This window comes from Lissotriton helveticus, chromosome 7 (genome assembly GCF_964261635.1).
Source record: "Lissotriton helveticus chromosome 7, aLisHel1.1, whole genome shotgun sequence".
NCBI lineage: Eukaryota > Metazoa > Chordata > Amphibia > Caudata > Salamandridae > Lissotriton > Lissotriton helveticus.
Genome location: NC_136068.1, coordinates 258,077,582 through 258,104,379, shown reverse-complemented (window position 1 = coordinate 258,104,379; position 26,798 = coordinate 258,077,582). Strand labels below are relative to the sequence as shown.

At 42.7% G+C, this 26,798-nt stretch overlaps 1 protein-coding gene across 1 annotated transcript in view; it reads right to left on the bottom strand.

Moving 5' to 3' along the window:
- The window catches only part of PARD6B (par-6 family cell polarity regulator beta), a 77,748-nt gene that overhangs the window by 33,776 nt on the left and 17,174 nt on the right, over positions 1-26,798 (bottom strand). Inside the window, exon 2 of the mRNA XM_078652041.1 lies at positions 20,322-20,544. Within this exon, the coding sequence (XP_078508167.1) occupies positions 20,322-20,544 (223 nt within the window). The remainder of the gene's footprint in view (positions 1-20,321; positions 20,545-26,798) is intronic.

Here is a 26,798-nt window from a genome sequence, read left to right as displayed (position 1 = left end):
GCTTGTTAATGACTGTTTAGGACTTGTGTGCATGTGTTTTCATGTTTATCTTCCAAAGTTTCCTTTGTCTTTTTAATATTTCCTGTTTTTACCCATATACTAATTTTCCAGTTATCGCTGACTGACTTGTATCCATTGTTTCACCTCCTGTTTTCAAGTGTAATAAGCTTTGCCAAAGTTAATAGGCCTGACTTAAGAGATCACACACGCAAATACATGCATACTGAAAAATCCTGTTAGTACATTAAAACCGAACCAATTGACTAAACCAATACTTGTTTTACTTTCGAAGTCTTTTAAGCAACCTAAAAACTCAGTGAAAACTTGACATCTGCCTCTTTCGATATTAAACTCTTGGGCATCCCACTTACACAAAATATTGTTTGAACCGTGCTGGGAATTCGATCCTCTGTCTATGGTGTTTACCAATATTTTAAATCAGACTCCTAGGCCTAAATTCTTGGAGGACAATTCTTTCATTTCCAGAAGAAACATCACACTACATTTTGTTATCGAAATTTATAGTATTCTCCAGAAAAGTGTTAATCCTGCTTGTGCTGCGCCATGTCATCGATGACCTGCTGTACTTTAACGCATCTGGCATTTATTCCCATTCCTCTGATCTGTTTTGGAAATTCACATAAGAAATGTTGTGTGATTAGAAGTTTGAGAGACTGCTACACACTTTCTATTTGTCTCAGATTTATTGTAGAGTACATCTGCTTTTTTAAAATTGCAATTTTAAAAAAAGTTGAATTTTAGACCAGTCACAAGCCTGAATTGGGTTTAAGTGGTAAAAACTTCCACTTGCCAGGGTAATTTGTAAATGTGATGAATATGGTTTTTAAAACAGCCATAACATCACTTAAGAAAGCTTGTACCCATGTAGATTTGCAGATAGTATTTAGAAATGATTGTAGGATTACATTGACTGTCAATTTGCTGATAAGGATGTCCTAGGCACTTTGATTATGAGACATATCTGGCGCTACTGTGGACCACCAATTAACTGATACATTTGCCTTTGCATAGCTTTATTATTTTCTAACAAGCAGAGCTCAGCTAGTGTTTATCTCCACTTTTTTTCTCCGAGGCCTGATTATTGACCTTTGTGATCTCACAGGGTTAACTTTTGTCCCAGTTAATTCTCAATCTTTATATAATTTTTAAGGTGCGCGTTATTAAATTCTTTGTTTTCACTCCGTTCATGTACGCAGATGAGACACAAAAAACTTAAGATCTCTGCTGACATGATGGTGTGTGCTGCTAAATTGCATGACTACCTTGATAAGGCTGAAACTTGGATGTGTCTAATCAGCTAAAATTAAATTTGGATAGAAACTTATCATACAGACCATCTTCTTTAAGGGATCTCCCTTTCTGACTGCCTTGATGTGCAGACAAACTATCACCTATGGCATGCGTTTAATCCCTTCCATGCTCATGACGGAACCATTCAGTCATGAGTCACGGTTGGGCTGTGCTGATGACGGAATGGTTCCGTCCTGACCATGTCCGGGATTGGAATGTCCAGCACAGGGCTGACTTCCTGCCGCACGCGGTTAAAACATGGGATTTAAGTTTGACACATCATAACGGACTCAAATTAAATGGATCAGATCAATTCTATGGCCAGTTCTTGCATGGTTCAACTTTGGACTATGGAAAGTTGAATAATGTTCTAATTTCTCAACATCACAAAGTTCAAATCGTAAATGCAGTACTTTTAGCATGCACAGATTTTTGAAATGCAATGGAATTTAGATGTGCATATTTATTCTCTACTTTATTGTTGCAATGTGCAGCTATCAGACAAGTAACAGGCTTCAGAAGACCTGATCAGGTCTTCATGGCCTGGTCCTCTTTACACTGGTCGCCTGCAAAAGAAAGTTCAAATTAAATAGCTCTGCTTACTGCATAATGCTCTCTGTGACCTCCAACCAAACCCTCTGGTGGGTATAAACCTAGTCATTGCGTGAACATAACATGTGGATTTGTAAAGAGCACGTTCACCCAGAAGGGTACTGAAAGATGCATTCCTACTACAAGTCTCCAAGTTCTGCTGCTCCACGAACATGAAAGAGCTTTCTCTGATGACTGCCACTACGTAAGTTTCCTCAATCCTTAAAATCACAATCACCCCTTCTGCAATTCAGGAATGCTCTGAAGACCTGGCTTTTCCCTCAGATAAGGGAGGTTGGCTCCTTATTTTCGGTTAGCGTTTGTTACCTTTAGTGTTAAGATTCCCAAGTGGAAAATGCTTCTGCTTAATATATCTCAAATATAAATACTGTGATTAATCCTCTTTTCAGATTCTGGTAAACAGGGTGTACAAAAATAGTTTTTGCAATTGCCGGTTTGTGTCATAGTCTACTTATCTACTGCTTGGGATGGTTTTAAATAGCCTTCAACGAAAACAGATTTGACAAATCCTAACCCATTAGCCTTGAAAAGTGCAGTGACATAAGAAAATAAATTGTGTTTATTTGGAATTGGTCAAAAGGTGGTCTGAATCAATGGACACAGTGTCTAACGTGGTGAAAGTGTCTGAAAAAAAAGAGAAGTTACCAAAGCGAGGAAGCAATTTGAGAACCAGAACTTCACATCACACTCAAATATTACATTAGAGGGGAGCAGGCTCTTCCACAATTAGTTGCTGCTAAACAGAAACAAGAAGGCTTGCAATGTACCAATTTGCTGTCAGCTAAAATGCACATCAAAATATCTCAAATAATGGTTTGTTTTGTTATTTTACTTAAGAAAAACAACGTCATCAATTTAAAGTTTGAAGACAGAAAAATAAAAATAAACAGAGAAACATACAAAACCTTACAGGAAAAATCAATAAGACAGAATCACCAAAACCCAGCCACTAAAACAAGCATATAAGCTTATCAAGTTAGGAATCCGATAATCAACATTTTTTACACAAGTGGTACTTCTATGGAAAGAGTCCGTTTCCGATAAACCACAATATCTTCGACCTTAGGTCAAAAAAAGTCTGACGCCCTACCACCACAGTACAAGTAATAGCGTGCATAAATTGACCCTATCTTTTGTATATTCCTACCTGCGTTAAAACCACTGCAATACTTTCTTTGCTTCAATCTATGTTAGAAAATGTAAATAGCTATAAACTGTAGGCTAAGATGAACGGGTGTACATTGGCAAGAGTTCAAAATGAGATGCATAAAATTACAGGACTTTCACACTGGACAGGACAAGGATACATTCTAACCTCAGACTCGCTCAATCTCTGTAAATAATTCACAAGCTCGACCAACAAGCCATGAACCCTGCGCGCCAAAAAGGAAATGCTAAATCATTCAGTGTCGATTTGTTTGTAAAAAGGTAGTTCTTTATGACAAGGTTTTTAAAAATGCATACAAGGCAGAGGTGTCAATATATTTAAGCGGTCCTTTTCTCAATATGCCCTTTGACTTTTTTCCCTTAGTGTCAACCCACCACCTCCTCTAGCAATTACAACCAGATGATAGAGACTGAGGAAAGTAAAGCAAGTATATGGGATTCCGCTTTAGAGCGCTGCCTGCCTCATTTAGTGTATATTTTGAAGAAAGGCCAATATGGTTAAGCTTCTCAGCCTTGTAACTGCTGCTGCACACAGAGAAGGCATCCAATGTTGGTAAAATCTGTAAAAGGACAGAGCATTCAAGAGGGAAGCCCCTTACACTGGAGGAAAACGTTGCGTTGTGCAGATGAGTGAGCAGATTACACTTTGAGTGCTTAACAGGTGCATACAAATTTGGCTGATATTGCGAAAATATTTTCTTCACGAATTACCTGTAATTTTTGTGCAGATTAGGTGTATTGTGATAAATACGCTTGGGTGAAATATGTAAGCTAGGTATGCCTCCGAGCACCGAAGTCGCATGAGAAACGCGTTCAAAATATTTCCCTTAACAGTTTCCTCAGCAACGCGGGAACGTTGTTTGTGCCACATGTAGCAGTGGCAAGTGCACAGTTCCACAGTGTCTAAAACATTATCTGCTCAAACCAGTCTTCATGGGCGAAAAATAAACACTTTTTCGCAAAATCCATTATGTGAACTTATGCCAGAGTACATTCGCATATTTCACATGTGTCCAGGTCTACAGACATGTACAGCACCCGCTGGGTAAACGTTTTGTTTTCAGTTTAGGAAGTTTCAAGTCTCAGCACAAAGTGGCAGCAATTCCCATAAGTGTGGGATGGCGGAGAGCATTATGTAAGACTACATCAAACTACAAGAAATGTAACTCCATTGTATATCGTGCAGTCGGGGTTAGCGACTGTAAAACGAGTTCAGACCTAAATTCAGCTCTCACATCAATCTGAAGAAAACGTTTTTCCTTCGAAACTTAAACATCTGCACATTGGATAATTCAATGAGGCTTTCCAGAAGAAACCCAAACACTGGTAAGACAAAAAAAAAACAAGCCGAGCTTGGGTTATGTGATCGCGGCTCAACGCACATTTTCAATTGAAATGACCATTACATTTGCACAAAGTTTTACTGACAAAAAATATACACTTTATAATGTGTGGATAGTGGTATCACCTAATATACAGATAGGTTTTGATCGGTTAAAAAAAAGTTTCGACCAAACCTCCAAATTACTAAAAAAGTGCGCTTTATTTCTGCTTCACTAATTTCTATATATATGGAAATATTTGAAGTTCATTAACAGACATTTAAATGCTATTGTGTGCTGGACAAAACCTCTTTCCCACTTCCCGGCAAGATTGTCGAATTCTTTCACTTTGAAGTCACAGAAAGAAAAGTAAACACCAAGCTCACTCGGAAGACAGAGACCGATATTTGACCTAGGTCTTTGAACATACAGCAAATGCAACAATATATCAAAATGTAAAGACCAGTTTACAGACAGGAGGACTTGTGGATGAATACAGGGAGCAAAGCTGAAAAAGATTTGCTCCACTGGTGTGACAAATACATCCTGGACAGCCTAAAACAAATAACGCCACCAAAAAGAAAGCCAGAAAATGTGATTTACAAGCAACAAAACCAACAGTAAGCAATGGGAAGATGCATTCCTATGGAAGCTTTCAGAATGCCCACAAGAAGTCTTTTTCTAACCAGACAACTGTGTTGTCTGGTAGGCTTCGACCTGACAAGATTTCGAAGAAACGGATACAGGAGTAAAAGAAAGCGCACTATTTTAACATCTGTGCTATCAGATGACAAACAGAACAAGGACAAGTAGTTCCATTTGTAATATGAAGGGATCAGTTCTGCATATGTTCTGCTGGATCCGCTTAAAAGATTAACAATGAGATTCATTCAAGTGACCAACATTCTCAAAACATGCTCAATATGGCTTATGTGGCGTGTTAACTTTCTACATTCCATTATTTCGCTTTTTACTTTTTTGGGGGCATTGAAGGAACTTTCAAATGAACAGGATTAAGCACTTCAAGCTTAGTTTTACACAGTATTTATATAGTGGGAAGACTGTAAAGACGTATTTTATCTGGCAGATTCTTTAATCGTTGCAGATCAGCAAAATGTAAACTCCGGATTTTATTTTTGAATCTCAGCAATTATGTCCTCTTAGCGGTAGCTTTTTCCCCACATAAATATTTCATCCTTTGGAGCAGTTGCATTAGGTGTTCACCTGAATAGCAGGCTTTGCCAAGTCAGCATGAGAACCTTGGGGAGCATACAGCAGTAGTACAGAAGGCTGTGCCTTTTTACATACATCTTGGACGCATGAATACCTTGTAATGCCACAAGGTTCTTCGTGTGTTTTCCCCCATTCAGGCAGGAAATCTGCGCACCAGTGAAGAGAGCACCTGAACTTCCTTTTCGCAAAGATTACTCAGAGCGTACATCGGTTGTCAAAATGCACTAAAAAGGACTCGCTGATGGGCCTAAAACTAATCGGCCTGAAGGTCTTTGGTAACCGTGTTCCAATACTAATCCTGCTAAGTGTTGGCTGAGGAAAAGAAGACATGGTGCTCATGCCTTTATTTATTTTTTAACTTTGAAATGCCTAGTTACGCTGCGTAATAGCCTGTAACTTCACCGCACCAACGTGAAGAAGTTGCATTAATGAATAGCTGTTTCTTGAAGCGCTCGAACTTATGCATTCTCTCGGTTTCCCATAGTGCTCGAACCATCGCGTTTCAGTGACGGTAGGTAGCACCACGCGTTTAACGAGACACCTCACAAAACTAAAATTCAACAGCTAAAATCGTAGCTTATCTAAGCAGAATATAAACAAGTACAATCTGATCGTCGGAGGCAACCATACCATCTCAAGCTACTGAATGGAAATCGGGAAAATTCATTTATAATTAAAAAAGGTCATTTATCTGAAGAAGCAGTTCGAGAGCAATGGAGGAGACGAATAATGCCAGAGATTTAATATCACCGACATTCATAGTGTGGATCTAGTCCATACTTTTTTTTTGTTTAAGTCTCGGGGACTAAAATAAAAAAAAAATGCATGTCAGACGTAAGAGCATCATTTTGAGGAAGCAGTTCAGCCACATTTCAAAACAGAAGTCCCGCAGTAAAAAGAGTGTTATCTGCAAACCACTTACCAAATTTTCAGTATGACTAAAGCACCCTTTCAGCTTTACAAGAACAAACCAGGAACATTAGCTGCTTTTGTGCCTGCTGCCTGTCCCTGCTGGGCTGGTGAGAAGCAGTGACTGGAGCATTGCTCGGGGTCTACAAGCCCCATCTTCCCCTGCACTGTCATCTGCCCCATAAGCGCTTAAAAGCGCAGCGCTGGACGCATGCGGGCGAAGCCCAGGACAAGGGCAGGCCAGTTTGCTCCCATTATAGGATAAGCCCACCCTTTACGCCACAGGTTTTCTGTACAGGGGTCATGGGGAAAAGGAAGGCCAAGCAGACTGAGCCAGGAGGCAAAGTAATAACCCCGCTAGATTCTTTCCTTGCACGGAAAGCGAATGTCCTCACAAAGGAAATTGAACTCACAGAAAGACGCCTCTTTGGAAGAGGTAAGGAGAAGGATTGCCCATTAATCAAACTCCCCAAATAACGAACTGACACTGAACCGAAGGACCTGCAGGGGGCCAACTGATTCCCTCAAAAGACAGTGTGAAGGGCAGTACTGTCAAATCCTTCGCCACTGTCTGAAATCCCCGGTAAAAAAAAAAAAAAAAAAAAAAAAAAGAAGAAGAGGGGGGGGGGGGGGCAAGGCAAAAAAAAAAGTGACCCTAAGAACCGAAGAAGATTGAGACAGCCCAAACACTTGTATCAGCTACCATACCTATACAATTCATGAAGCAGAGGGCCCATGTTCTGGATCTCCCTCCTGCAGCATGGGACCTGGGCAGAGGATTTCATCTTCTTGGATGGCTTTCACTCTTTTCATTCCCCCGCTGTTCCATCCAGGACCAGTAGAGCCAAAGGGGGCATCCTTACCTTGATAACAAATACTTGCATGGTTAAAGTTCTCAAGTTTTACAACAAAGTACCTTTTTTCCATTGCCTGATCTGTGAGGAGCACAGGATAGTATAGGAAAAGTGCTTATAAAGTGCTCGATTGACGTGGAGTTTTGGTGATGATGCCGCAACTCTCCTCGCCCTCAACCCCGGACGCGCACCACAATGCTGCGAAGCCACCCCAGGACGTACCCACGGCCCATTCGCCTGCCTCTCCTGCAAGTTCAACTGCTTCAGGACACTCACCAAACCCACTTCCTCCACACACAGCTCCGACTAACCACCTGAAGTGCATCCTGCTTAACACCCGGTCGGTCCACAGACACGCAACTGAACTCTGGGACCTACTCGACACTGCGTCACCGGACATCGCCTTCCTCACAGAAACATGGATGAACACATCATCAGCACCCGACATCGCCATAGCCATACCAGACGCTTACAAGATTATCCGAAAAGACCGCATCAAACAGGAGGAGGCATCGCCATCATCCACAGAAACACCATCAAAATCACGACCAGCTCCGACGATAATCTTGCAACCGCCGAACATCTCCACTTCCAGATCCACACCGACCCCAGGACCACACTTCGAGGCACCCTCATCTACAGGCCTCCAGGTACCCGCACTCAATTCAGCGATGACATCACGGACTTCGTCAGCCCACATGCCCTCGCCTCCGAGAACTACATTCTTCTAGGAGACCTCAACTACCACCTTGAAAACAAACATGACAGCAACACCACCACCCTTCTGGACAACCTGGCCAACCTCGGACTCAAACAACTTATTGACACCCCCACCCATGCAGCCGGACACACACTTGACCCTATCTTCACTTCCAGCAAGCATATCTCCTTCGACCGCATCACAGCTCTCCATTGGACGGACCACAGCTGTGTTCACTTCAGCTACAAAACCACCTAGAACCACAACCGCCCACAACCTATTCCTCGGAGAATCTGGAACAAAATCACCTCCGACCAACTCCTCACATCGCTAAACCAAAACCCTCCCACCCTCTCACTGGACCCAAACCAAGCGGCCACCAATCTCAAGCAATGGATCACCCACAGTGCTGACGAACTAGCACCCCTGAAAAAGCACCAGATCAAATCAGCCAGCCAAAAGGCTCCCTGGTTCAACGATGACCTTAAAAAATCCAAGAAGCTATGCCGCACCCTGGAGAAAACATGGAGAAATAACCCAGCCACCGACAACATGGCCACCCTCAAGGCAGCCACCTGCAAACACCACCAACTGATTCGATCTGCCAAGAAATCAGCATTCAAGGATCGACTAGACAACAACTCACAACAGCAAGGAACTCTTCAACATCGTCAAAGAATTCACCAACCCCACCGCAGCATCTAACGACATCACTCCCTCCCAAGACCTCTGATGCGCTATCCTCCTTCTTCTACAACAAAATTGCCGACATCCACAACAGCTTCGTGAATGCCCCCAGCGATCAGCCCCCCCCACCCCCATCTGTTCCCACTCCGCCCACTAACAACCTTAGCAACTGGAACCCAATCACCACTGAAGACACCACCCGCCTAATGAACTCAATCCACTCTGGCTCGCCAACCGACCCCTGCCCCCACTACATCTTCAACAAAGCTGACTCCATCATCGCACCCCATCTCCGTGACGTCATCAACTGCTCGTTCAACTCTGCCACCTTTCCAGATAGCTGGAAACACGCCGAACTTAGCTTCCTTCTGAAGAAACCAACAGCAGACCCCTCGGAACTTAAAAACTACCGACCCATATCCCTCCTCCCATTCCCGGCCAAAGTCATTGAGAAAGCCGTCAATAGCCAACTCGCCGCCTTCCTTGAATCAAACAACTCCCTCGATCCATCTCAATCCGGGTTTCGAGCCAAACACAGCATCGAAACCGCCCTCATCGCTGCGACTGACGACATCCGAACACTACTAGACAACGGAGAAACTGTGGCCCTCATTCTACTCGACCTCTCCACCGCTTTCGACACAGTCTGCCACAGCACCCTTATACAACGCCTCAGCAACATCGGCATACAAGGAAAAGCCTTGGACTGGATCATCTCATTCCTCGCTGGGAGAACTCAAAGAGTTCGACTTCCCCCATTCAACTCAGTCATCTGTGGCGTACCACAAGGATCTTCACTCAGTCCCACCCTCTTCAACGTTTACATGAGTCCTCTCGCCTCCATCGCGCGTCAACACAACATCATCTCTTACGCCGACGACACCCAGTTAATCCTTTCCCTCACCAAAGACCCCAACACCGCCAAAACCAATCTTCACGAAGGCATGAAAGAAGTAGCCGAATGGATGAAACATAGCCGCCTAAAACTCAACTCAGACAAAACCGAGGTGCTCATCCTAGGATCTTCCCCCTCTGCCTGGGACGACTCTTGGTGGCCCTCCGCTTTGGGCACAGGACCCACTCCCACAGACCATGCACATAACCTTGGCTTCATCCTAGACTCCTCTCTCTCGATGTCCAGACAAGTCAACGCAGTCTCATCCTCCTGCTTCAAAGTACTTCGCATTCTCAAAAAGATCTTCCGCTGGATCCCCCTCGAGACAAGAAAGACTGTCACCCACGCACTAGTCACGAGACGTCTGGATTATGGAAACACCCTCTACGCCGGAATCACACCAAAACTACAGAAAAAACTTCAACGCATCCAAAATGCATCAGCGAGACTCATATTAGACATCCCTCGCCAAGACCACATCACCGGACACTTAAAAGACCTCCACTGGCTTCCCGTCAACAAAAGAATTACTTTCCGCCTCCTCACCCACGCACACAAAGCCCTCTACAATCTAGGACCCGAATGCCTCAACACTCGACTGTCCTTCTACAAACCCACCCGCCAACTAAGATCGTCCAATCAAGCCCTCGCCGCAGTCCCACGCATCCGAAAATCCACCATGGGTGGCAGATCATTCTCCTTCCTTGCTGCCAAGACCTGGAACTCACTCCCCACTCACCTCCGCCTTACTCAAAACCACATCTCCTTCAGAAAAGAACTTAAAACCTGGCTATTCGACAAATAATGAACCCCTTCCCCAAGCGCCTTGAGACCCTCTGGGTGAGTAGTGCGCTATACAAATGCCCGAACTTGAACTTGAAAGTGTATGCGAAAGGGAGCACAACCTACACTACCAAGAGAACTAGGTGGAGGTAAACAGCCATGTTTTCAGAGCCTTCCTAAAAAGCTGCAGATTGGATTGAAATCTCATGGCCATTGGCATTTTGTTCCACAACTTTGTTGCACAGTTCGATAAAGTCCTACCACCCCATCTTGACCGCCTAATTTTAGGAGTCTGTATAAGGCCAAGATTTGCGGACCCAAGTGCTCGAGATGGGGTGTAAGGTAAGAACATTTAATAGGGCCTTAAATTCCACGCTCTGCTGAATGGGAAGCCAGTGCAATGACTTGATCCCTGCTGGGGTAGAATGTCCTTTGGGTAGGTTTAGAAGTAGTCGTGCTGCAGAGACCGCAGTTTCCTCATCTGGGTCTTGTCAATGCCCAGGAAGAGGGCGTCCCAATAGTCCAGTTTGGACAGGAAGAGAGCCACCATCACCACCACAGTCTTTTGCAGTTCTTGTGATATAAAAAGGAAACCATTTTTAATAAAAAAGAAACAGGAGGAAGTGTGACTGTTGACCTGGGCAGAAAAATTCAGCTGGTCGTCTTAGATGACTCCAAGGTTCCGGACCTTAGAGACAGGGCAGGGGCACTCCCCAGCCGCAACCGGCCACAAGGAGACGTTCCACAGTGATCAGCCCATGCCAAACTCTACCACCTCTGTTTTATCGGTGTTCATTTTCAGGAAACTGGTTCATCCAGGTCATGATTTCAGTGAGACAAGCATGAAAACTGACGGCTGTGGTCTCAGGCTGGTTTGATATAGAGATCACAAGCTGAGAGTCATCAGCGTAGGAGACCAGGGAAAAACATGCCTCTTGATGAGTCTGGCCAACGGAGTGACAGATGTTGATCATAATCGGGGACAGGGCTGATCCCTTTTGGACCCTGCATGGAAGCTATCAGATTGCAGACCATCCCACTTCAGACTGCTCCCTTGGCTCCAAAAAAGAGGAGAGGAGGGCCAAAGCCGTGTCCTTGATTCCCACGTCCTTAAAACGCTGCACTAACACCGTGTGGTTCACGGTGTCCAATGCTGCTGATAGGTCTAGGAGGCAGAGGTCTGCTCTGCCCCCTCCATCCACTATTCTCCGGATCTCTTCAGTTGCAGTAACCAGGGCCGATTCAGTGGAGTGACAGGACCAAAAACCATGCTGTTTAGAGCCGAGCAGGTTGTTAGCATTTAGATAGTTATTCAACACCTTTTTAATTGACTTCTCTAGAATTTTGGCTACTATCGGCAAGCCAGCAATTGGGCGGTAGTTCTTAGGTGCAGTAGGGACCAGAGTCCGCTTTTTGAGAATTGGCCTGATACATACTCTTTTCTAGGCCACCGGATAATTACCGGATTCCAAAACTTGATTAATAAGGGGGGTAAGCTTATCACAGATCTTCCTGGAGGTCAGGTGCATAGTGGCTGGGGGGCAGGGGTCTTTCGGTGAACTTGATTTTATAGAGAGGAGGAGTTTTTGTGCCTCATCGTTAGAGAGTGTTTGAAAGCAGGATAGTCTGCAATGGGTTGACTTAGCATCACAAAGAGGTTGGTGTTGATTCTCTGGAGCTCCCAGATTCTTTAAGAGATTATAAATCAGTTGCACTTTATTCTGAAAGTATAAGGCCACTTTGTTACACATGGCGTGGTCTGGTTTAAATGCATGGTCCTGCTGCAGTTTAGCCAGTAGTTTAACAGATTAAAAAAGTTCCTTAGCAGAGTTTCCGGCTTCCTCAATCTTCGTCATAAAGAATAGCCTCTTAGCTGCAATAATTGCTTCCTTGTACTGTTGCAGAGCTAGATTTATTTAGAAGTAGTAATAAAGAAAACCCCTACACTTGATACCTGTTCAAGACTTATGACAATGTATAGAAGGGGTCTACGATTTATACATCATGGTCTCAGAACCCAACAGTGCCTGGATAACTAATATAGAAGTGAGCTTCTCAGGCTTTAGTGATCATGCCTCTCTCTTGTGTAATGAAGTTTGAGGGCATAAATAAAGCACAAGTAGACACTATCCCAAAGCCAGCCCTAGCTAGGAAAAAAGTTACATTTTAAAGTGGAATAAAGTGGACAAAGATTTCTACCTGTGGTCTTAACTCGCAAGCAGCCTGATATGATGGTATCCTTAAAAGAAAGAATCTACTCCAGACCAAGTGACCATAGCATTTTCTCATGTATTGGCTGAAATTAGAATCCAGCCGACATAGGCACTCTCTCCTAAGAGGAGCTTATCAGTTTGATGGTCTGACTCAACATGTACTAAAGCACTATTAAAAGTGTACACAGCTGTCCGCATGGTCCCAAGAGATAATCTCCTGGTTCGGACTTTGAGACAAGTACAAGGAGGCAAGATCCTCTAGGCTAAAGAATATAAAGGGGGAAGCCTGGATGAGGTTGCAAATAGCATCCGTGAAGGACAGCCAAGGGTCGTGAAGGTGGTGAATGCCCCATTACTAAAGGAAGCAACTGATCCAACATTAGATGTGCATACTGATGTAGCTGGATGGGTGGCTCATTTTGAAAAAATATACCAGACTACCCCCCGGGTCCACTGATCCTACAAAGAGTGATCATGCAGTGAATGGAACTTCCCACCTAATGTTTGAGGTAGCAAAGGTAAAGAAAGCATTGGCCCAGTGCAGCACAGTGGCTGCGCGTGGCCAGAATGGGGTACCTGTAGACTTCGTTTTTGACTATCAGGATCTATGGACCCACTTTCAGGTGAACACCTTTAACTTAATAGCTAAGAAGGGTCCTCCAAAGGCATGTAAGCAATCTACAATTGTACCCATATATAAGAAAGGTGACGAGTCGAATCCTACAAATTAAAGACCGATCTAATTGATTGACAGCACGACCAAACTCATGGGGTCTTTGTTGCTACACAGGCTGGAGGCGTGGGCAGAAGAAAGGAACAGATTAGCGATAAAACATTATGGTTTTTGAAAGGGTAAAAGGATCTTTGACCAGTGCCTTAATTTGAGCATGGTGTTAGCTAAATGTATGGTGGCTAAAAGGCCAAATTTTGATGGCAATTATGGATTTAACAACTGCATTTAATTACGTTTCCCATTCTAAATCAGGTTATGGAGAATATGGGAGTTGATGTGCCCATTATCGATTTTATAAAAACAGATTTATTCCAGGGTGACTTTGTGCATCCGTTATGGTAAGGACGGGGAGTACAAAAAATATTTTGATATCGAGAGGGCATCAGGCAGGCTGCATACTTGCACCATTCCTGTTCTCACTGGAAGCAGTCCTCGCAGGAATCTCCAGAGATGTCCCACATATCAACTCTGATCCTCTCCCCATCCCCCTCTATGCAGATGATGCAGTGTAGTGTAGTTCCTATATCCCTGAAAGGCTCTGCGCATTGGAATATTACACTATAGTTTTGACATAGGACTGAGGTCAGTATGTCTATTAAGTACAATAAACGTAATTACTTGTGTGTCTCAGCTAACTCAGAGGTCACAAGAAACGTTCTCGAATGAACAAGAAGGGATTCGTTTCTGACAACCGCATAAACAAGACAACTTTGTTTCCCTTAGAGTCGGAACAATATCTTCAGAGTCGTGGAAACAATAGATTACAGTTTCACTCATTCAATTGTGCATGCTTAGTTTCTACAGAGTTGCACAGAAATAGAGAGACGGGTGCTTCAATAAAAAGGGTTTATTGAACAGTCGTCTCTCTCATGCAAGAGATATGAACTGCTACAATCAGAAGACAGAATGCGAAATACAGCGTGAACAGTAATATAAAATACTGCAATAGCATGGTCTGTTGCTATAAGATATATAAAAATACATACATAAATAATACAGGCTAAAATACTCAACTGGTGCTTCTATAATAATCCTACCCCTGTGTACCTAACCTAAGTCTAGTACGAGGGAAGAAGTAGGTGTCGTTTTAGCTTAAGTTTAGCCAAGAATTGCCAAAAGTTTCTCTAGGGTCTAATCAGCTCCATACGTTAGAATGAGAGAGGTTGGTATCTCTTTCCCGGGAGTCGATTCTCTAACACCCCGCAAGGGGAGTCAGAAACACTGGAGCTGGATTCTCGGCAAGGAGGATGACAGCATCTGGTCAGTGCGTCAGTTGGGGAGATGACTTCCTTCAGGACTTGCTGTGGTGAGCCATGTCGTGCAAGTAGGTAGCCGAACCGCACCATGCCTTGCCATAGCAAGTGAAGGTATATTTATGCCTTGAAGGTGTTTAGGAATGCCTGTATTGACGTACAAGTCGGGCATATGAACGTCATGAATGAACACCTAAGGAATAGATGTTCATGCATAATAAATGAGTTCTTGGAGAAATCAATATCCAGGTAAGGGGAAGTCCTAAAGGCTTAAGAGTCTGGGTTTCCAAGAACTCGTGACGAAGAGGATCGGATGTAGTTAACCCTGCCTGTATTTGGTTAGCATGAGCAATACCTAAATAAGGGCTGGATTTCTATGCCTAAATAAGGGCAATGTTAATTATACCTATATAAGAGCATAAATCGGGAAATCTAAAGACGGTATCTAAATCGACACACAACAGCAGTGCTCATTGCCAGAACAGGTCGAGCACTGCAGAGACAGAGGATTATACCATATTTATGGAAAGCTGGGATCTTCTTGTGAATTAAGATTTATGAACACATCTATGGTGCATGTCCAAAGAAACTTCCAACTTTTCATATAGAACGACCAATGGATGGAGGTGGCTGAAAAGTTCTCACCTGGGAAGACTATGATGTGAAGTTTTCATGGAAAAATATATTTTTAAGTAAAGCATTCCTATTAGAAAAAAAGCATAGAGATAATGTTTAATTTCACAAATAAACTGGGGTCTGAACCGATCACTGGTGGACATTTATTTGCTTCAGAAAGTCAAGGATGCCTTTGGTAAATGATTCCTCGTAGTTGCCCAAACTTTATATATGTCCCAGCAAGCTTTGTCGGAGCAGGAGAAACGAGGCAGGATGTCCGTGAACATCGTTAAAAACAACTTCTAAAACAGATTCACTACATGACGAGATGGAATAACAAAAGGGAACGGAACATGTACTATGTGTCATGAATATTGCGGAGACCGATAGATGTGTCTCTTTCATCATAAAATAAAGGATAATTAACTTTGAAAATCACGGCGAAAAGCAAATACCGTTTCCTGCTCCAGACACCAAACCAAAAAACAATATCTGATCCAATCAGTGAAAACTGGGGGCTTGTTTGTTCATCCCTAGTAAAGAGAAGCCATTACCCATACACATAAAGAAACTAGACATATCCGGGTATCACCATATTGAAGGTACCCTGCACATACACGTTGATGGGAGAACACAACTATTTTTCTAATCTGGTCCTGAGGAAGGTGGTCAGAGCCCACCGAAACGCGCGTAGACGTGGCGTGGAATATACACAAATTATATCCGTTACCTCAACCTTAGAAATTGTTTTTCTGGGTTTGGAAAGAGTGCGGAGATGTAGGAATGAGTCAGTGTGTATGTTGATGAGTGTGTGATAGAGAGGGTCTTGTTGTTTTTCTATTTAAAAGCACTTGTTTTTTTTTTAAATATATTGTAATGTTTATGGTATTTTGCACCACATTTTAATATTGATTGGTCTATGACCTATGTTTATGAATTGATGTATACAAATAAGGAAAAATCTAAAAAGGAGATATTTTTGATACACTATATTAAAAAAAAAAGAAAAACTAAAAATATGCAAAATGAGAGAACTTATTGTGTTGTACCCATGTCAATATGAAGGTTAACTGATTAATTCTATGAGCTGGTTCATATATAAAAAAAAGTGCGAATTGACCACGGGGGAACTTTTGTATATTTCCAGCAAGCTGGGTTTACCATACATATATATCAGATATTATCTATTTGGAGGAGAGATACGGTGAGTTTGAATCAAACCGTACTGAAGGACTGTCTAAAATGTTGACTTCACATTAAGATCCCCAGTTTGCAATATGTTAAGCACTCCTTAAAGGCTTTAGGTCTAGTAGAACCATGTGTCTTACCCTCCACATGCATGCATGCACATTACAAAGACAAGGCATATGGAGATCTCTCTAGCAATGACAGCAGCAGCAGACAGGTTGGAGGAAAATAGAAAACTTACTGTTCGCTTATATCTAGTGGCTCCCTCTCAAACAAGAAGCTCAATATTACCTAGTTTTTACTCAGAATTTGGAGCACCGGTTCATCTCGACTAGATTTTCCTTAAACTATACCCCACTTCTGCTTGGTATCTCCAATAAATTCTCACTCTGTAAGCGATCTTAAATTATGCCCTGTGATGGTGTATCAAAACATTCCAAGTTAGATATTTTACTATTTTGCACATTTTACACCGCACAAGGGAAAATATTGTTTCGCCTTTGTGTAGAAATAATTTTAGTCAGTGTCGCCCAGCATTATTTTTTTTACCCAACAGCTTCATGGCCTCTTGGTGTTATGCGGTAGCCTCATTCCTCTGGGCCTTCATGAAGCTTAGGCGATCCCATCAGGATTCTGATATAAGTAGTTGAATTGAAAGGACGACCTGTGATAACCATGCCTCATGATAAACTGTATATTTAGGACTGTCTTTGTTCTTTTTAAGTAGTGTACTTAATATATATTATTATGTGCAGTGTTTTACGATTTGTATGGACGTGACCATATCTTAGCTCAGGCACGTTGAAGGGTAACACGGTTTTATTATATTTTTGCATACTGTTTTGAGTTTTTAGAACTGGTTTTAATACAGCTTATGAACATATCACATTTTAATTGTGTTTGTCTATGTATGTACTTTGCATGCTATAGAAACCAAGCAAAATTAAATTTTGACTAACATTAAATTTGATTCTAGAACAATCTGATTTTCAGTGTACAAAAAGCAATGCAGTGATAGTAAGCGCTACAACAAAAGGTTATTTATGTGCGAGAGCATTTAGATATTCTAGGGCTTCTCTAGATAGCAACAGGAAAGAATTTGCATTCTGAAACGTCACTTTTCAGATACTGCCTTCTCTAAAATGGACATAGCTTTATGCTCCTGGTCTGGACAAAATATGAACAAATAGGCTGCCTCAGTGGATATGAAAATACGCTGTGAAATGTACACTATCTGAGGAGGTCAAGAATGTGGAGTATGATTGCCTATTTGCCGGGTGCATCTCCAGAAAACTTGCATCCAGTTGTGCAGTAACAACCTTCCTGATTCATGAGAATTTGCTGGAGTGCTTTTTATGCTAGCAGAGTAGTAAAGACTCCATCTTTATTAAGCAATTGTCCTGATCGTGTCAAATCCACTGCCATCGCTTTCCTAGTCACCAAGAAGGAATACAGCTATTTAACTTGCAGAACCTCCTGCTAGACCTCAGACTCCTCATTCTATGAGAAAAGGACCAGACCTCTAAAGGAAGTGAAAGGTTAGCTGTCAGATGACAATGGACCCTATTGGGCACTTACTGGAGGGACAGAAATCCTGATAATTACAGTGTTCGAACTATCACAAAAACAAAAAAGTAAGCAGCTTCTTCAGAGGGGCAATTTCACGGACAATTAGATGTGGGTACCATGTTCACTTTGCCTCTGGAACCAGCTACACCATCTGAAAAGCCCCAATAAGGGCAAAACCATTCTTGCTCCAGTTTGGAAGGACCTAACCTAGTTGGTTCAGGCTGAATCGTTCCTAATCGGCAAAGCAGAGATGATTTACAAGTGGACGGGTCCAAGCCGATGTGGCATGGTAGACCAGAGCGCGAAGAGCTGGAGCGCTACTGAGCGATTGCTAGTGGTTATACTTTTTGCAAGCATTCCTTCCATCATCTATTGAGCGTGTGACTTTTCAAAATAAAGTTTTAAATCAATCAATCATGACACTTGTAAAGCGCACTACATACCCGCGAGGGTCCTGCTACTGATCGAAGAGCCAGGTCTTGAGGAGTCTTCTGAAGGCCAGAAAGTCTTGGGTCTGCCGTAGGTTGGTGGGGAGGGTGTTCCAGGTCTTGGCGGCGAGGTGGCAGAACGATCTAACGCCGGAGGTCGCTCTTCGGATGCGGGGGGGACTGTGGAGAGGGCGGCGGAGCTGGCAGTTGGGGGTGTAGAAGCGGAGTCGTCTCTTGAGGTATGCTGGTCCGGTGATGTGGAGTGCCTTGTGCGTGTGGGTGAGGAGCTTGAATTATCCTCTTGTTGACGGGGAGCCAGTGCAGGTCTCTCAAATGGGGTGTGATGTGGCAGCGGCGAGGGATGTCGAGGATCAAACGTGCCGAGGCGTTCTGAATGCGTTGCAGCCATCTCAGGAGCTTGGCCGTCGTTCCTGCGTAGAGGGCGTTTCGTAGTCCAGCCTGCTGGTGACGAGGGCCTGGGTGACCGTTCTTCTCATTTCAGTGGGGATCTTGAAGCAGGCTGAGGAGAGGGCGTTGACCTGCTTAGTCATGGAGAGGGTGGAGTTGAGGATGACCCCTAAATTGCGTTTGTGGTCGGTGGGTGTTGGGGCTTTCCCCATGTCGGCTACCAGGAGTTGTCCCAGGCTGAAGGGGTGGGGCTGAGGATGAGGACCCTCGCCTTGTCCGAGTTCACCTTCAGTCGGCTGTTCCGCATCCATTCAGCGACGGCCTTCATTCCTTCGTGGAGGTTGGTTTTGGCAGTGGTAGGGTCTTTGGTGAGGGAGAGGATCAGCTGGGTATCGTCGGCATAGGAGATGATGTTGAGGTCCTGCTGTCGGGCGACGTGGGTGAGGGGTGCCATGTAGATGTTGAACAGTGTTGGGCTGAGGGAAGAGCCCTGGGGTACGCTGCAGATCTCAGTGGCATTGGAGCGCAAGGGGGGGGGGGGGGTGGAGAGCGGGGGGGGGGCAGACGCTCTCAGTTCTGCCAGTGAGATGGATGTGGTCCAGTCCAGGGCCTTCTCTTGGATCCCGGCGTCGTGTAGGCGTGTTCGTAGTGTGCGGTAGCAGACTGTCGAAGGCGGCTGATAGGTCCAGGAGGATGAGGGCCGCTGTTTCTCCATTGTCTAGCAGGGTCCTGATGTCATCGGTGGCGGCAATGAGGGCGGTTTCGGCGCAGTGGTTGCTGCAGAACCCGGACTGGGATGGGTCCAGGATGCGGTTCTCCTCGTGGTAGCGGGTCAGTTTGTTGACAATTTTCTCTGTGACCTTCGCCGGGAGAAGGGAGATGGATCGGAAGTTCTTGAGGTCTTTGGGGTCCGCCTTGGGTTTCTTGAGTAAGGCGTTGATCTCGGCGTGCTTCCAGCTTTCCGGGAAGGTTGCTCATAACTGGGTTATTTAACAAGTCAGGATAAAAAACATGAACAGACACTTTCAATAGTAAGTATCTGGCCCAAACTTGCATGACAGCAAACTATGTCCCATCGTAATGAAAATGACCATACAATGCAAAAATTTAGGGGGAAGTATGGCTACACTATGAACTTAAACTACTCAACATCGATTGGATTTCCATACATGATCAAACTATGTAGCATGTAAAAGCAAAAGCAAACCGTTTATATTTTGAAGTAACAGCACCAAAGTTAGGCAAATTTAACAATATCCCAGAAATACAGTGAATACAATTTAACAGAATGAACAAAGCCAAGAGAAGCATGTACGGCACATTAGAAGGGAGCAATAAGAAAATACAAAATCTATGCGTGCATGTAAACTGAATCAAAAAGTTTTCAAAACAGACAAATGTATTTTAAATATTATTTATGTAAATATTCTAAAGTGCTCACCCTTTCTTTGGAGAAAGATCCGAAGCAATGGATTTGCTGTGGTGACTGCTCGGTGATAGTTATCATCATTGTTTATAGGTAGTAGGTCTCCATGAATATCAGCATACCCGACTATTACATCAATGTTTGGTATTTTGTGTATATGCTGCAGTAATCCATAAAATTCCTCAAACCTTCCTGGTTTAGATCGTTCCAGAGCAAACCGTCGAAATTCTGCTCCAAACTAGAATAAAAAAAAAGTACACGCATAAATCAGACTTTTTAGATGCTGAAAAACAGAAAACTTAGGAACAAACATGTGTCATGCAGTGGTCAAGGAGACTAACATGAAGAAAAATTGGAATCCAAAATGTGTAAAGTGTCTGAGCTTTGGCAATATCCGTCTAGAAGCGCCATTGCAACTGATACTTTTAATCATCCACTTCATTTCCCTAGACGGGACTCACGTATGTGCACTGTATTCTCAGTTGCAAAGTGATCTTGGTAATTTATGAACTTTGATACAGGGCCCTCAGCCTAATTTTAGCCATCCCGAAATTTCTACAACGATGTCACCAATACAAATTATACGGTCTTCAATAGTTAAATTGTTTGTCAAGAGGCTAATCTGTCAAAAACATTCACTGAAAACTCAGATTTCCATTTTGCATGCAATAATTAGGGAGGATAGTTTTCATAAATCTACTCCAGTAGCTCTTTATAGCGGTTGAGTGCTCCTTACAATCACCGAAAAACAGACATGAGGCGCCTTGAAGCGTAGTGACGCGGTTTTAATATGGGAATCTGCTCAAGTGGTTCGAAGGATTTACCATGCTGACAACATTAGAATAGCCGATTAATGGCTTTTTAGTTTAGAAAGCACATGCTGGTTATGCGTCATAGTGTACAAGTGACAGATAAAAGACAGCAAAATTCACTGATCTCCCAGGCATATTTACTTGCATTTAGTTTACTTTCATGATCAGTTATTGGGTTTACAGCTTTTGTTGTTCAGAAACTAAAACGTGCATGTAAAAAGTCTTAAGGATGCAATGTAAATTCTAATCAACATTATCTATAAAATATTTGGCAGTGTATTCCTTTAAGATCACAGATAATACAAAGCATCTCATGACTTTTCATAACACTCTTCCTTGAGGGTTTCTCTTTACTCCAAGGCAGTCTGTTAAAAAAAGAGGCCATTATTTATTACCATGTAGGAAAAGCACCTAAATACACTACTTTCTCCTACATTACAGAATTTATATTTCATGTTTATTATTAAAAAGCATGGGTTAGTGCTTCTCCTCAACAATGCTATTGGCTTGGAAACAAGCACAGTATGAAATGTATTAACACCAAAAACGTAATCAGACAAAAATAGTATGTCCTTATGCCAACGTCCAGTAAATATTTAACTAAAAACGAGTCTTTAATAAGAACATCTATACATGCTGCAAACAGGAAGAATGGAAATATATAAATACAGAAATTACCAGTTTTGTGCATTATGAAATACTGCAAATCGGGGTAATTGATGGCTGATTCATAAAAGATACTGTCTTCAGATACAGTAGTTACAAAAGTACTAATAAAAAAGTGAATAGGTAATGCAGTTCTAACTACTGATTACCAGAAACAATATCCAATGCAGATTAAGGCACTCCTTCGTTTGCAGACGCTTACAGTCAACTGTGCCAGACATATGCAAACAGATTAACTATACTATTGACAAATTTAGCATCCAATTAGAAGAATGCTTTACAAAACTTCCCTTGTAATTCCCCCTTTCTTGTTTTTGGATTACGGACATCATGTTTCTGCCTGTATTAAATCCCGTTGCCTTTCGTTCTATATTTAAAGGCTCGTGCATGTGTCTGCTTCTCTTTCATATATAATGGAGCACTCCATTGGAAGCACTGCCCACGCTCACCCATCCAGACACTATTAAAGGATTCCATCACTCCGCGATCTAACGTCACGGTCTTCCTTTCTTAATAGTGCTCTACATACTAATGAAATACAGCGATGTATTCAAAAACGTTCTTGTGCACCCTGTTTCCTCGGAGCAAGTGTTGCATTATTTATGTACCAAGAACAACCAAATCAATAGGCATCCTATTGCAATGAACCCACATGCTGCAAAAGAGAGCGTGCAAGTAGTGATTATCTACAAAAATGCAGACGAATGCAAGTGTTCAGTACAATATGAAAACTATTCTCATAGTGTATGCAAGTCATAAGAGAAGTCCCGCAGTTTTATATAATTGAGATTGGATGAAAAATAAAGCTTGGATAGGCTCCATTCTAGACAAAGTAGCAATACATAGCCAGGAGTACATGTTTTGAATGGATAGAAGTTGTGTGAAAAAGTACTCTCCGTCTACGCAGCTGCGATTTTGTTTATCTAACTGCCTGAGCCTGTAGGAATATGGCTGCCAGATCTGGAACTTACTTACACACACATGCGACATTGTAATGCTATTAAAGTATCATAATTACAGTGTTTTTTTTTCCTCTGGCAGCAGCACAGATGGGAGAAGAGCAGCCATTAACCTTAGACTTCAAAGTGAAGGTTTGTGTTTGAGAGCAGAGGGCTGGCCTAATTCACATGGATTTTTAAGTTTGGCCTGGCAGTGCATCAATCGCCTGGTCTTTTGTGATAAGTGCAGAAGACCAAAAATACTGCTCGTATGAGTGCTCAAGTAACGTGAAAGAAGAGAAGAAAACTGAATTTTGTAAGTTTTTTAAAAATGTTATTATGATATGCTCACAGTTGCCTTGGGGGAAGGCCTATGAACCAGCACAGCAGGTCTTAGTCGGTTAGGGTGCCAAGCAATGATAAAGGATAAAGGCCCGAGTGTTTATAATGAAAAGGTACAATAAAGTCAGTAGACGTGACACTGATTGTGAAAAGCATAAGTTAGTCAATAGGCATTTAGGAGCGGATTGTTATTACTCTGTATTAAAGCCAACAGATAGATATTTTGTTACAAGGAATCTCATGAATTACCATTGTAGGTAAGGGTTTTGGTGCTGGTTATCTCCTCTGACCAACAGTGGGTACAGTAGATTTGTACTGTCAGAATCCTTGTTAGACCTCCCTAGGAGAGATAGTATTTTGCTTTTCCAAGTAAGTTTGAGTACTATGCAATTGTATCACAGTGTGGGGATATGTTATCGTGGTAAGTCAATAGTACAGGCCCGATTGGTTCACTAGGAAACAATATTTCGGTTGAGCTAAGTCTGATATGTTTATTGTGAAAAGTTATTAATGCATTAGGACCCAACACATTATGACAGACACATGTGAAAAAAAACAGGCATTTAAGGGTGGATTGTTATTTTTCTGCACTAAAGCCTACAGATGGGTATTCTGTTAGAATAAACAAAACAGATAAACTTTTGTAGGGAATGATTTTGGTATTTGTTACTGCCTCTGACAAAACACTAATGGGAGAAGAATGGCACTGTAATAAATCTTGCACAAATTCCTTCCATTTGTCTGCATATTGTAATGTTAAAAAAAATCATTAAATACACCCCTATATAAATATATATCAATATGTATACAAATAGGGCCTTAGGGTCAGCTCTTTCCTGCTACTGGTCCTTTTGAATGGCATGTACACTCCATTTCCACACAACGGCATGGGGCATAGGTTCAGTCCACAGTCTTTGGCTGTCTGGACCTTGAATGACTGCATTTTCTGATTAATGTATACATCCACCTGAAAATAAGTGCTCTGCAGTGTCAAGTCTAGTTGGACAGTTTTGAATATGCTTCTTTTACAGATCCACGTGTCATTTCTTGCTTCTCTTTTTATTTTAATACTTCTTAAAAGGATATCGCACCTCTCCAGACAGTGGTAACGGCGAACTTTCTTGCTTCTCATTTCATCTGCAGTGAGCAGCATCCCACATGGGTACTTCCTCTAAACTAGAAGACTATTAAACAACCTGTTGGCAATAGTGCATGATTTACCATTCCAAGATGACGAACACCTTTGTTTGAATTTGGCTGCCATGCTTGAACTTTAAAACAATAGACTATAAGCAAGCTGAAACTTGCTGCCACGGGTAGTTTTGTTATTGCAAGCATAGGCGGCAACATGTTTTCTTTTTTCTACTTGGATTATTTTAATTTATCTTACAGAACATTTTAAGCTTGTGTGCGTTTTACTGCGGTTGTGTCATGGGGTGAACGCAAGCATGAGCAAGTGAACAGATGATTGTATGCATGAGTGAAAAGATGAGTGACCGTGCATGTAGGAGGACTTACTGACTGCCTAAACCCTTCATTGACACAAAGGGCACTTTTATTCATCACCCCGACTTACTGGTATTGCCAGTGATGTTCTGGAGCATCTATGGTGATGCTATTTTCGAATTTGTATTTACATCTGAAACAACATTTCACAAGTTGTCTGCCAATGTCCCTTAGAAAGTGCGGTGGCACGTATGGTTTCATATTACAAAGTCTATCTTCGTCCTTTCCTCACAGCCCAAAAGAGGGTAGGGAAAATCAATATGCACAAAAACGGATGAAGGAGTTGCCTCAAGGCCTGCTGAGACCCAACATTCCGCACTTGTCAGGCCCTGGCAAAACAAGAGTCAATTACTCGCATGTTGTACGTCTACAGAAAACGATATTTTCTCTACAATAAAATTAGTCTTTTACAAGAGAAGCTTCATTATTAGTGTCCAATGCCAATTCATTAGCAACATAAGCATCTACTTGCATACACAATCTTTTCCCCATTAATTACCTCCCCACACAACGCTCTCACTCCCCCAGGGTAAAATGATCATAGATTGCAATAATACAGTCATGGACAGCAACACCATCCAGCTGTTATTTATTTATTTATTTTTTGACATTTGTAAAGCGCAGCGTATACCCGAAGGTGTCTTGGCGCTGATTAATTTGCCAGCTCGGTGTTATTAAGCTTAGTTGCTCTGACTCAAACTATTCGCTCGCACAGTCAATAGTTCTAAAACACATCAGGTCTTTGTAGGAGCCACAGGACGCAAGGATCTTAGATACTTAGAAAACATAGTCAATGTTCCTCTGGTTGAAAGGTAGCCCACTAAAGGTGCCACAGGTTCTAGTATTTATAACTCACATCATTCACTTCTTCCATGGCCACTAATGACCAAATCTCACTGGCCCGTTCCTAAACTGTAAGGGTCGTTGCAGATTTCGATCACCGGGAAATCAGTTGTTTAGCTGCTAGCAACATGTTAGATATAAGTTTGAAGTCAGACAAGGAGAGATTTGTTATGTCACCAGGGCAAAAGCCCAGAAAAATCGTGGCCACATACGCATTTTGATCTGCTGGAGCAGGGAGTATCTCTGTCCACAATATCTATGGTCTCCCTGTGAGTGCTGCACCTGGAGACCCTATCCGAGCTATTAGAGGCACACGCTCCTCGTGCAGGGCTGACTCCAGCATCTGCGTGGCCCCCTACATAGGGACAGATTTTTAGTGACTGGCTATGATGGAGAGGATTCATTTACAGCTGTTGGTGGCCCTTGGGGATATGGACTACGAATGTAACCTGTGTTGCCCCTGTCCACTTGTGGAAACATACTGTCACCCTAGTGCTGTTCACCATCAATGCTCCTCTCTGGTTGTTTTCTGTGTGATTCGGAGTTCCTTGGTTGCTCTGCTCTCTGGACTGCATATCTTATTGACCACAGATCTCTGAATTGACTATTATTACCCTGACTTGTTGCTGGGGTAAGCTCAGGGTGCGTTGATGGACCCAGTCTTGCACACACCAGTAATTCTGATATATTGATAACATGGCTTCTGGTAAAGGGGGAAAAAATAAATGTTCACTCAAGGAGATCCTTCTAAAGACTCCGAGCTCTCCGATGGAGAGAACTTCCCAGACTGAGTGCAGACTCTTCACAGGACTCAGACGGTACTGATGCTGGTCACCCGCTTCTTCCTTGAGGCCATTTTCACCTCATTGCACAATGACCTTCACAATGTCAAATGGGACTTATCTGCAAACCTCAAAGAAGTCTGATGAGATTTGGACATTTTGGGGGATAGGGTCTCATTGTTGGAAGACCCAGAGTCTGTCCAAGATACGGAAATTGAACAGCTTCAACAGTTGATCCTCCACCTTCAAGGCCAAAACATAGATCTGCAGACCCATGCTGAAGATTTGGAGAACAGGTCTAGACTGAATAATATCTGTATTAGAGGTATACCACTGAGTGTTGAAGGGTTGATTGCATCACATCCTTTGTGACCAATCGGATCCGCTATATCCAAGAACTATCGCCTGAGACCCAAATCAAGTTTAATTGAGCTCATAAGGTTAGACCCAGGTGGTCCCGGCTGACACCTTGACGTGTGTTCACGATTTTCAGTTGAAAGAGCAAATCCTCTGAGGTGCCCGAGCCAAACACCTGAATCAATACCAAGGACCACAACTTACGAATAGTTTTCCGAATGGATAGGAAACTTCATACGCTCAGTT